Raw genomic sequence first — 13,798 nt, forward strand, 5'->3', positions numbered from 1 at the left:
CATGAGTAGAATCTGCTGATCCCTATTGGAATGCTGCCTTCTCTTTTTTTTCATCTGTTCCACACTCTTACCTATGTTTCTCTTCATTTCACAATTTTTTTGGGGGGGACGAACTACTTGGCTGCTGCACTGTGGTGCAGCAGCTAAGTAGTTTTTTTTTAATTTTTTTTATGAAAAAAATAAATGATTAGGAAATTTCCCCCCATGAAATTTTAAATAAGAAAATGCTTTATACTTACTCTTTTTATTCAATGGGATCCCTGAGCCTGATGCTGCTTAGCTAAAAGTTTAGTGTTTGGTATGATGTTAATAAATTTAATTCTAATGTCTCCTCTTGAATATGTATATCAGTAACCCCAGGGACTTAGAGGGGAACAGGTATTCTGTGTGATTTCAGACACTTAGTCTAAAACACTGATGGATCCAATATCTTTCTATCTCAGAAGATTTAGTAGAAGTCCAGTTGGCCTGCCTCCCTAAAATCCACACCTTCTCGATAGTAAGCCCTGTTACGTCACCTAGGTGGCAACGAACGTGTAGAGTGGTTCTCTTCAAGACGCCTGGTCAGCATGAAGAGGAAAAGACCAAACCCTCCAGCATGGGGGCATCTTCCCCACTGCCAGCAGTGGGGAAGATGGATCGCAAATTAGTAACACATATGACATACCCGATATCCTTTCTGATGAGGTAGAGCATGTGTTGAAGAAAATGAAGAATCAGAAAGCCCTGGGTGGGGAAGATGAAGTTACTGTAGAATTCTTAAAATTGGGAGGAAGAGACATTGCACAAAAACTGGCAAGACTCTTCACAAAATGCATTAGAAAAGCAGCGATGCCTAAGGAGTGGAATAATGCAATCATAGTTTTGCTGCATAAGAAAGGAAATAAATCATAAATTGGAAATTATAGACCAATTAGCTTGTTATTCGACATCTACAAGTTGTTCACAAGGATCATTACTAACAGATTAGAAAGAATATTTGATGAGAATCAACCGAAAGAGCAAGCTGGCTTTAGGACAGGATTCTCAACTATGGATCACCTTTACATAATATCACAGCTAATGGAGAAAGCAAATGAATATAAAACACCATTATGCCTGGCATTTATGGATTATGAAAAGGCATTTGACTCCATACAGCTTAAGGCAATGTTTTGGGCACTGGAAAGACAAGGCATAGATACCCCATATATTATGATTTTGAAGAAAATATATAAGAACACTACCTCCTTTATTAGACTAGACAAAGATAGTAGTAAATTTAAAATTAAGAAAGGAGTTCGACAAAGAGACATATCTCCAAAGCTGTTTACTGCTTCCTTGAGGAAGCTTTCAGAAAATTAGACTGGTCGCAGAAAGGGGTCAACGTGAATAGAGAGTATCTAAACCATTTAAGATTGCAGATGACATTGTCGTCATAAGCCATGATCCAAGAATTAGAGGAAAATCTTAATCAGTTATGCAGAGTTAGTAAGGATTTTGGACTAAAGTTGAATATGGCTAAAACAAAAATAATGATGAACAAGTATACCATAGAAAGGGATATAATGATTGAAACAGCAGTAATTGAAAAGTTGGAGTCATATACTTATCTGGGACAAGTCATCAGCTGTAATAATGATAAATGGTTGGAAATCAAGAGAAGAATACATTTTGGATGGATAGCATTCAGGAAATATAGTCACATACTCAGGAGCAATATCCCAATTTGTCTAAAACGTAAAATAATGGATATTAATTTTACGTTTACAATAAAACAATGTATACTACCCATCATGACTTATGGAAGTGAAACTTGGGCACTCAACAAAAAGAATAGAAGAGAAGCTGAGAACTACACAGCGAAGAATGGAACGAATTATATTGGGAATCAGACTGTTAGATAAGAAGAGAAACACATGGATTAGGCAGCAAACTCAAGTAAAGGACATTCTTATCAAAACTAAAGAACTAAAATGGTCTTGGGCAGGACACATAGCTCGAAGACATAATGACAGATGGACTAAGAAAATAACAGAATGGCACTCAAGAGGAGCTAGAAGAAAACTTGGAAGACAAAGACAGAGATGGACAGATGAAATTCATGAGTTTGTGGGTAGTAAATGGATGGCCATTGCACACAAAACAGAAGGAACTGGAAAGTTGCTGGAGAGGCATCCTGCAGTAGATTGAAAATGGCTGATGATGATGATCCCCAGGGACTCAAATCTAGTGATATGGGCTTGGCACACCCAGAGTCCTGAACTGGATATCATCATTCTTCTATTTCTTGGTGATTTCCTTCTACTTTTGACTCTCTCTCTCTCAGGGTAACTGTTGATTTTTTTTTTTTTTTTTGGCTGGTGCAGCATAAACTTTAGGCTTCCTTGCACCATGTAGCTAATAATAATAATAATAATAATAATAATAATTCTGTTTCTTTCCTTTATTAATATTTTATTTACTCAGCTAAAACCACTTTCAATCATATAAGATGTTGGAAAACAAAGAAGTATTTTGGCCTTTTCAGATTTCATACCACAATATTGGATAAAGAAGTTTTTGATCCCCATAACTTAGTCATTCCACCTTTTTTAGAATATATATTTGCATTCTTTGTTACATTTTAATTCAATGAGTTCTTGAATTTCTTCACTTGCAGACCCAGCATAGCATCCAGTTAGATCTAACATTCATGGTTTCAGATAAAAAAAAAATAAAATAAATCTGAAAATCTATTTTTCATTTTACCTTTTAAAGAACATAAATGATCTGAATAATACTTAAGATCGTTCTCAATGAGAGATTCATTGATTTCAAGTAACTCTTTCATTTCAAGAAATTGTTTTCTCTTTAAATTGCTTTCAAATATTTCTAGTTTTTCAGTGATGGCTTTTAATATGCGTTTGCAGTCTATCACTGCAATTAATTTCCCTTGAAGTTGAAGTGATACTTCATTAAGTTTTCAAATAATCAGAGCCATATAGTATATGTTGTTTTTGTGTTTGCTGATCTCCTTTGCTAAATCTGTCACCGCTTCACTTTCCAAAGTTTTGGAAAGTGAAGCGGTGACAGATTTCACTTTCCAAAGAAACTGTCTAAGGTTTACAAATCTTAGACAGTTTCCTTTAGACAGCCATCTAACTTTTGTATGTAAAAGACGCCTCGCATACAGTTCTTCATTAGAAACACAAAATTTTCTGAAAAGGTTACATAGCATATCATATTTGCTATGTGACTTTATTTTATTGAGAGATTGATAAAGAACTGGACTAATATTTTTTTGCAACAAGGTGATGTTGGTGCACAATGCAGTATACTGCAAGAACTTTGGGACATAGTTCCTTTAGGTGGGCTATAAAACCTTAGTCTTTGAACCATCGAGGTAGCACCATCAGTGGCACAGATACCACATTTTCCAATGCTACTTGTTTTTCATCAAACCATGTTTTCACAGCAAAAATGGATGCTCCAGTACAGTCAGTTTCGATAGATTTTACAAACAACATCTCTTCTTGCAATTTACAATCATCCTCGAAATAATGAACGTATGCCATTAGAAGGGCCTTATTGTCAGTAACTGTGATTTCATCAATCAGATTAGAAAATTTTCTCGTTTTTAGTTTGTCAATTAGTTGTTCTTCAATGTTAACTGACATCTCATCAATTCATCTTCAAATTGAATGGTTGCTCATTGGCAATTTTTGGAAAATACTGGAAGGATTTGGTACATCACTGTTGAAATTGCAATCTCTAATGCAAGTTGTATAACAGTCTCAGCAACTGTATGAGCACTACCAGTTTTTGCAATGATTTCTGCAATTTTATAAGACACAATCATTCCATCGTCATTTGTTTGTGTGTGTGTTCTTTGTAAATAAGGAGGTAACAGTGTTATGTTGTTCAAAATTCTGTTTTAAATTTGAAATATTTGAGTTTGAATTTTTCACACTTTTTTAAGTGGGAATTCACACCTTTTAAGTGTGAATATCTTGATGGTTTCATAGCCTCATTTGAAAAAGAACTATTACAGATAAGACACATTGGCTATCTTTAGTCAAATGGACTTTCAATAAAACCATAAGCATTCATCCAGATGCTGTCGATACTTTTTCTTTTCAGCACTTGACATGATTGATGATGGGTTCAATAACTACAGCGAATTAAATAATAAAATATAGACTATTTTATTTAACTCTCACAGCCCACACGGCACTCACAAAATCACTATGGATCAAAAATAAACAGCATTACTAGAGGCATATGATACAAGAAAACAAGCTTATAATATACCTTCAGCCATTTAAAAAAAAAAAAAAAAAAATCCTGTTTTCACCCATCCATCCACTCCAAATGTTTGTCTAGTTCTGCCTTGAACTTATTTAAGTTGTCGACCTTCCCTATGAAAGATGGAAGTTTGTTCCTACTATCAACCACCCCCTGGCTAAAGGCAAATTTCTGCACATTTACATTTGTCAATTGTCTTTCGTCAATTTTAATTAGTCTCCTCATGTGAGTAATCTAGGCAAGACAAAGAATCCCATCATCAGCATTCAGCTTGCTTGAACCACCTCAATTAGATCACCTTGCAGGTGCCTAGTCACCTGCGAGGATGATCGAATTTATCAATGTTGCAATTTGCAGAACTTAACCCTTTCATGGTAACAGCAACCCTTTGTTCCACAAACCAATCTTGTTACCCTTCTCTGTACTCGTTCCAGCAGCTCTACATCCTTCCTAAAATGAGGCCTCCAGACCAGTACGCAGTACTCAAGGTGTGGTTGACCATTGCCTTATACAAGGGAACAATTGCCTCCTTATCCCTGCTAGCAAAATTCCTGTATATAACATTGACAAGACACCGTACGCTTCTCTTGCAGCTTGTCTGCACTGCTCAGAAAACTTCATATCTGACTGCACAATTACCCTAGGTTCTTTTCATTCTCCACTACCCTGAGTGTAGTACGACCCAGTTTGTATGTTACTTTACATTTGTCAATGTTAAACTTCAGTTGCCACCTCTCAGTCCATCTGCTCAAATTTTCTAGATCCTGTTGCAGTATGTACTCTCATTACTGTCATTAACAGCCCTGTCAGCCTTCATATCATCTGCAAACTTAGACATTAACCGCAATATACCTTCATCAATATCATTGATAAATACAGAAAACAACCCTGGGGGACTCCTCTAATAACATTAGCCCAAGAAGAGCAGTATCTATTAGTACATATTCTCAGCAGATACCACCACCCAAACGGCACTGTTTCTGGGCTATTTATCATATTGTGGAGTTATACTTCATAACTGTTTTTTCATCATTGCATCACTAGGGTACCTACCCACCCACCGAAGAAGGGCCAAATAACCCTGAAATGGTGCTGTCTGGGTGGTGGTATCTGCTGAGAATAAGTAACAACAGTCTTCTCCTTTGGTGAAGCTTTACTTATTCAAAGTAGTGCAATATTATGGCAACTCATTGTGAAAGTATTCACAATATGAGATATAACTTAAACGATGCTGCCTTTGCATATTTTTGCTAATTTAGAGTTTAGCTGCATACTAATATGATGCGTTTACACTAACTTGTATAATGAAGAAATAGTAAAGAATTATTCAGAATCACTTGTAAGACTGCTATATCTGCAGTCAGATGTCTGTAGAACACCTGGGACAGTTTTTTTTTTTTTTTTTACCATAGATGGCCTATTCTACTATTCTGTATGCTCACAACAGTTAAAACATTGCCTGCTCAGTGAGTTGCACTGGTATTGCACTACTGATAAAAAAAAAAAAAAAAAAAAAAAAACAGTAATGGATCTTTCAAAAGTATCTCTTGTTAGACTGTAGAACTGTTGGTGTTTATATGTTTATGTCCTAGAACAGTTCTTTACCATGGACAGTCTATTACCAAGATATGCTTAATTTCTGCAAATTCAGTGGCTGGAGACCAGGCACCTGCATGGTGATCTGATTGAAGTGTATAAGGCCTGGAATGGGTTGAGCACGCTGAATTCTGATGGGATTCTTCCACTTGTTCAGATTATGAACCTAAGAGGGCATAAATTCAAATTAAGGAAAGACAGATGTAGAATAGATGTGCAGAAATTTGCCTTTAACCAGCGGGTGGTTAATTGCCTGAACAAACTTCCATCTGTCGTTGTGGAAGTTGATAGGTTTAATAAATTTAAGGAGGAACTGGACAAACATTTAGAGGGAATGGTTGTGTGAAAATTATTTTTTATTTTTTTTTTTCTGGCTGATGCTGCATAAGCTCATATACTTGCTTTCTTGCATCACATGCCACTACTACTATTCTTTATGCTCACAGCAGAAAAAACTTTGCCTGCTTGAGTTACACTGGTATTGAACTACTTTCAAACAAATGGCTTAAACATATTAAACTGAGCTGTTTCACTCTTAACTGGTAATTAATAAACTTCTAACTTTCCGTACGCAGTAGTAATTGTGTACACATTTATTTGAATACCTGTGAAACTATAATGTGCCCCAAAATTCGTTTTATCTCTACTGGATCAACTAGTGTGGCCAATTCTCTTCATATTGTACTGGGAAGAACCCACATATTAAGCACATTGTGGGGAAACGGGGAACTGGTTTCTATACCAGCATCTCTAGTGTCTAGCTACAACTGATCTGAAGGCGCCTCTGTAGCCAGGTGGGAAGGAGCAACAGTGCATGGCACACACTTCTTGATTAGACTGGAGTTTGAGCCCGTCACCACCAAATACGGAGGATGCGGAAAGGTCAGGGAATGACCACCGCATATTCCCAGAGCAATATGGCCTTAGTTGTTAATGCTTCTAAAAACCAAACAACAAAGCAAACAAAACAGCTGATCTGAGCCTGTAGCTCAACACCACTCAACAATGAAGAGAATAGCAATTCACCAAAACTTCCATCTGCACCTTGGAATGCTTGCAAATAAACAATGATACCCTGTCAAATTACCAGAAATTACATGCAGCTCACCATGCCCAGTTTCTAACCTTTATGCTAATATAAGTAGATGGCTTCAACTTGGAAGTTATGTAGGAGTAACAGCAATTTTTCAAGCCATGAAAAATTTAAAAATCTCTTCAAAACCCACAGTCTGATTTTGTGACATACCAAAATATCTGGGCCTCATTTTCTAAATTGAACAGTGGTTTTTGTTGGATACTGGGTTATAAAAGGATAACTAACAATACAGCAGACAACCAAAATAAACTACAAATGTATTAAACTCTACAATTCCTAAAAAAACTACAGCTGTAGTAAATGAATGTGTTAGAATTGCTGTTTAACACAATAGCAGACAAACTGGAGGGAACAAATTATTCCATTCCATTGTTATTCCATTGCTGTAAACAGAACAAATTATTTTGTTTACAGCAATGGAATAACAGTTTCATGTCAACAATAAGAGGTCCCTAACTAGGCTCAGAATTGTCGATATTGAGACATCTGTTGTGGGTAATGAGACAGTTACAGCACTGCCATGACAAAATATATATATATATATATATTTTTTTTCCATTATAGAATTTTTTTTTACATAAGAAAATAAAATACAATTGTTTATTTATTTTTTTCTTTTCTAAATATTTAGGATATCCATCCAAGGGCTAGATTGGTGTCTCTTACACGTCAGATGTCTCATGATCCCTCAAGTCCTCTTCCATGCCATGACTGGGGTGACCATGATGATTCTCTTCCACCATCCTCAGATCCTGAAGAGCAGACATCAGTAGGACATAATTTTCTTAAAAGTATGAAATCCGTGGACAGCCTAAGGTCCCGTTCCAGTACAAGTTCTGCAAGTGTTCTCAGGCGTTCATGGCGATGTCCTCCATCACGACTTAACTCACGCATCTCAGCTCGCACTGAGGATTTGATTGAGGAAGAGGAAGAGGATGATGAATTAAGAGAAGGTCAGTGTCACCAAATTATAAAATTTATTGACATGATTTTTTTTACTTTATCCCTTTCTATTTTAATTGTCATGATGCAGCAAAAGAGAATCTTTTCGAATTGTTTAAAAATAAGTTTGGTATTATGAAAGCAAACCTCCAGCATTTTATTTTTGAAAGTTAGTGAGGTACATAAATGAAATTATGTGTAGTTCCAAAGAGGCACATAATCTATTTCTAAATGTAACTGCTCACAAGTTTTCAAAAATTTATCCCAACAGTTGATGAGATTTCCAAAACCTCATTGTAGGAATGTGTTACAATTTTTTATGGAAATGTTTTCCAGCCAGATGTATTTAAGATGAGGAATTAGATGAAAATCTTAAGGTTCTAAATACGAGATATAGTAAAATCTTGTTGATACAACTCAGTGTATACAAAATTTCATTTATATGAAGCATGTATTATTCCCCTGTTAAAGTATAGGCTTTTCTACATACAACATATTCATTTAGTACATATTCTGTATTATTACAAAGTCCATTTTTAACTCATGAGAAATGTTGCTGTTGCTTTGTATTTTTTTTTTTTTTTTTTTTGTGTGGTTAATACAAAGTTTGGTATGATCCTAATTAATTAAAGTTTAATTTATTTCCAAAAAAAAAAAAAAAAAAAAAAAATCCCATTTGAGAAGAGGCGAGTCTTGCAATGTTGTAAAATTAAGTAAAGAAAATAGATAAAATAATGTAATGAAATGTTCTTATACCACGTGAATAAATCAGAATTATATTAAGCGTGCTTATGACTTAATTTCCCAAAATTTGTAAATAAAGGTGACATTTTGTAAAAGGGACAAATAATACTGAACATAAGATAGTTATGTTGAAGCTTGTTAAAAATTATGAAAGTTGATTTTACACAGATGCTGAAATATAGTTAAACAATTATTAATTACTTAATTTTATTAGCATTAGTAGTGGAAAATGTTGCAAGGAAGCAAGTTTATACAGTATTAGCAAAAAAAAAAAAAAAAAAATCTCACAGCATACAGAAGATAGTTGTTGGCATTAGACTTGAATTTTTGTAGATTGTAATTTTTGTGATATACACTGCAATCTCAATATAATGTGCCTCTTATATATATATATATATCCAAGTATAACAAAGCAAATATTAAATGTTATAATAAATATAAATGTTATAATAAATATTAAGTAGTAACATAACCAATTAATGCCATCTAGGACGATTAAACATTACATCGGTCTGTATGAATATGAGTTAAGTTAATAATGGTAAGAGTTTTTTTAAAGGTAAAATATGATATACTAGCTTATCAGGTAAACCATAAACCATGGCGGGTACCCAACGTGACCTGGAAAAAATCAATCTATGCCATGACATAAGCAATAAATTATAAACATATATAAAAATATATAAAAATACCATTAAAATGTTAGTTATGGCAATAAGATACATTGCAAGGGACTTTTTCGAGGGCTAACCCTTACAATGTATCAACCATAATTAACGAGCTATCCGTTTCTGTAGTCATCGTCCAGCATAACTATGTCCTAATATACGTAAAATAGTATTAAGTTAGAGCCAAATGTATAAATTTTGTAGTAGTTAGAGCCAAAAGTATAAAATTTGTAGTAAGTTAGAGCCAAATGGTAGTAATAAAATTTGTTAATTAATCCCAAATTTAGCAGTAAACTGGCAAGATGACTGTTAGCCCGACGGATAGCCAAAATATTAAATTAAATTAAAATTATAGAAAGAGCTATAATTATTGTTAGGCATATGTGCGTAGTTGATAGTAAATGCTGCCACGGTAGTCTAATCAAAAATAATAAAAATAATAACAGTGCGAGCTATAGCTAACAAAGGCGAACGGAAAAAGGTATAAGAATAGATATAGTACCTCAATCCCCCTCGAATACTCTAATAGTTCACGAGGTATGAAAAAATAGGGATAAGAAAGTGAAAGTTAAACAGCAAAGAAAAAGCAAAATAATTAACATAGGATGTAACCTTATAGTAAGGTATCCTGGTTAGAATGATTTAAGATTAAAATTAGAATGCTTACTACCCTATGGCCAAGGTACTAGAAAACCACATGTATTGGCGCGTGTAGCATATATAACTACCGATCGCAGCCCCCCCTAGGAAATGTAATAGTTAAGTTAAGTGATAAAATAAGTATAATTACATACAGCGCCCTCTGCTGTTATTTAATATACTGTATAGTATTACACATAGAAAAGCCGTCAAATAAGTATCTCTCGAAGTAATAATAGAAGTTTACAGAATAAGTTCCTACCCATGGAGCAAATATAGGTACAAGTTTTTAATGCGAGTAAGCTATATGTAACTTACTCCATGGGCAGTGCCTACTATTTACATAATTACATATCCAATGAAATTTATCTAAGCCAAAGAAACACCTACGAAAATTTTACAAAGGCTATGTTATATTAGCGCCTGTTTAGGACTTTATCTATAATACTCTGTGCGTTAAGGTTATAATTCCCCTTGTTGTTTGCTATCAATATAGCTCTGTACATATATCTTGTAATTATGTGGTGTGGGAAGTAATTTTCTAAAAGCTTGGATCTGAATTCAATGAGTGTATCTATAATATAATCTGTCTGGTTACATATGTGTATTCTTCTGATGCTTTGCGCGATTAGGGTATTGCGATGTATCCTTTTTGAGATATTCGAGTTCCAGTTAGTGAGGTCAATAGTATTAAAATGAAAATTTTTGCGTTTATCATACAGTTTAGTGTGTACAGTATTGTTATCTATCCTTATATCCAAGTCAAGGAAGGTAGCAGATTTGGAATTATTAGTGTTGGTGCGTTCTAATGTTAATTCAGGCGGATAATATTTGATTGCTTCCGTATGGAAGTCAGGCATATTAAAAACTATCAAATCGTCAATATATCTGTATAGAACCATATTTTGTTTAAAATTATATTCGAAGTGGTGTAGGTATAAATTTGCCACAATGCATGAGCTACATGCGCCCATCGGTATCCCTGTATGTTGCCTATAAAGATTACTGCCATTAAATATATAGTTATTGAAGATGCAAAGGTTGAAAAGGTCATCCCAGTAGTGTTCCTCACAGGGTAAGATATTTTTGTATTTATCATAATAATGGCCGAACACAGTTTTTAGGCTGTTATGTGGGATGCTAGTAAACAAGTTATTAAAGTCGAACGTAATTAACAAATTTTATTACTACCATTTGGCTCTAACTTACTACAAATTTTATACTTTTGGCTCTAACTACTACAAAATTTATACATTTGGCTCTAACTTAATACTATTTTACGTATATTAGGACATAGTTATGCTGGACGATGACTACAGAAACGGATAGCTCGTTAATTATGGTTGATACATTGTAAGGGTTAGCCCTCGAAAAAGTCCCTTGCAATGTATCTTATTGCCATAACTAACATTTTAATGGTATTTTTATATATTTTTATATATGTTTATAATTTATTGCTTATGTCATGGCATAGATTGATTTTTTCCAGGTCACGTTGGGTACCCGCCATGGTTTATGGTTTACCTGATAAGCTAGTATATCATATTTTACCTTTAAAAAAAACTCTTACCATTATTAACTTAACTCATATATATATATATATATATACACACACACACACATATGTACACACATGTGTGTTATTGTTATTATCCATATGGTAGAAGTAAACCTGAGGCTTTTGCTGCCCCAGCCAAAAAAAAAAAAAAAAAAAATTGCTAAGTTACCCTAAGAGAGAGAGAAGTAGAAGGGAATCACCAAGGAAGAGAAGAATGATGATATCCAGCTCAGGACCCTGGGTGTGCCAAGCCCATACTCACCAGATGTGATCCCCTGGCGATATACTGTACACTCTACTACCGTATTTACGAGAGGAGAAATTAGCCAAAAATTGGCTGTATATTCGCTTTGATATGTTCAGTATTAGGTTGCAGAGTAATTTTTTTAAAAAAACAAGACTCGTCTGAGACTAATTACTGTAGACAGCCAGTTTCTTTTATTGCACCGATATACTAATTTATTGCTCAGCTAGAGATGCAATAAATGAGTATATCAGTGGAATGTTAATTACAAACAGCTACCTCTGGAGGGGAATGCAACTACCATTTGTTAAGTGCACTACATTAGTTACAAAAAAAGTAAATTTTTGTAAACAACAGCACATGGTATCCTTTCTTCAACTAGAAGTTACACTTAGGATAGGAAAAACTGCTAAGGGCTAAACTGACAAACGATTTATGAAGAAATCATGTGACTTTACTTTGGCATTATGGTAGGCTGATAGTTTGGTTTTGATCTATTTTTTTCAAATCATGGTAAATTCTAGGTCATCAGAAATAAATACATGGCAAAATTAGTAAATCAGATGGACTGAAATAATGGCCACCAAAAGAAAAAAATATACAGTTGAAGAAAGGTTAAAGATTATTGAAAGATTTAAGAGTGGCAAAACAAAATACAGTATATTTTGCAACTGTGAAATTCCAGAAGGAACAATCTGTGGTTGGATAAAGAGGGAGAAAAATTACATTCATTCATACACTCAGTAGAAGATGAAGTAGGCCTCCAAAGAAAGAAAAGTAGATTATGTGAAAACAGTGATGTGGATCATTGCTTATACAAATGGTTTCTGCAGAAAAATAGTGAAGGATTACAAATAAAATGGGGTAATATTATTAAAGCACAGGCACCACTTAAATTTCAAAGCTACTTGGTGGAGATGATAACACGTTTAGAGCTTCTGAAGGGTGGCTTTAGAGATGGAAGGCTCATCATGGGATATCTTATGTTAGTCCTGTAGACAAATCTGCATTTATGGCATCAGAAGCTTTTCCTGAATTTCTGCAAAACATAATATTAAAAGAAGATGAATTCACAGATGAACAGTTGTACAACTGTTATACTGTGATCCTATAAGCATTAGCATTAGTAGAGGCATTTGATGCAAGAAAGCAAGCTTATGCAGCATCAGCCAAAAAAAAAAAAAAAAAAAACCCCACTTCCACTTCACCCCTCTGTTCGTTCAAAATACCTGTCCAGCTGAGCCTTAAACTTATTTAGGCTATCAACCTCCACTACAAGGGATGGAAGTCTGTTCCACCAACCAACCACCCGCTGGCTAAAGGCAAATTTCCGCACGTCTATCCTACATCTGTCTTTCCTCAATTTGAATTTATGCCCTCTCAGGTGATTATTCTGAGCTAGAGGAAGAATCCCATCAGCATTGAGCATGCTCAAACCATTCAAGGCTTTATACACCTCTAAGAGATCACCTCGCTGGTGCCTAGTCTCCAGACACTGTAATTTGCAAAACTTAAGCCTTTCTTCGTAAGAGCACCCCTTTGTTCCATTCACTAATCTTGTTGCCCTTCTCTGTACTCGTTCCAGCAGCTCTACATCCTTCTTCAATTGAGGCCTCCAGACCTGTATACAGTACTCCAGGTGTGGCCTGACTATAAAGTACAACTGTTTTGATCCTATCCTAGGAACTTCTCCCCGATAAGTCACAGAAGTCAAAAAGGCACCCAACAAAGTGGACATAAAAACTAACAAAGAGAGATAGAATTACTGTGTTATTGTGCCCAAACAAGACTGGAAATCGCAACCTAATGTCATCGTGCATCGGTAAAGGTCGAATTCTTCCCCTGATGTTTTAAGCACAACATGAAATCTGTGCCTGTGATTTATAAAAATAGCTGAAAGCAAATTTTCAAATATTTATCCTACAGCCATCCTTTTTCAGTTTAAATTTGTCTCTTATGCCTATTATGTCCGAGCAAGAGTTGGGATGCCATCCACATTTAAATTAATTAAATTAAATTAAAAACTAATAAAAAAAAGGACTTGT

General features: G+C 34.7%; 1 protein-coding gene across 2 annotated transcripts in view; it reads left to right on the forward strand.

Moving 5' to 3' along the window:
* LOC150081824 (ATP-binding cassette sub-family C member 8-like) overlaps nucleotides 1-13,798 on the forward strand; it is a 1,084,700-nt gene that overhangs the window by 503,040 nt on the left and 567,862 nt on the right. For both annotated transcript variants that reach the window (XM_090378918.1, XM_090378919.1), the window contains one exon: nucleotides 7,590-7,911. In XM_090378918.1, the coding sequence (XP_090235044.1) occupies nucleotides 7,590-7,911 (322 nt within the window). The remainder of the gene's footprint in view (nucleotides 1-7,589; nucleotides 7,912-13,798) is intronic.

This window comes from Mastigoproctus giganteus, chromosome 8 (genome assembly GCF_048544385.1).
Source record: "Mastigoproctus giganteus isolate SK-2022 chromosome 8, ASM4854438v1, whole genome shotgun sequence".
Lineage (NCBI taxonomy): Eukaryota > Metazoa > Arthropoda > Arachnida > Uropygi > Thelyphonidae > Mastigoproctus > Mastigoproctus giganteus.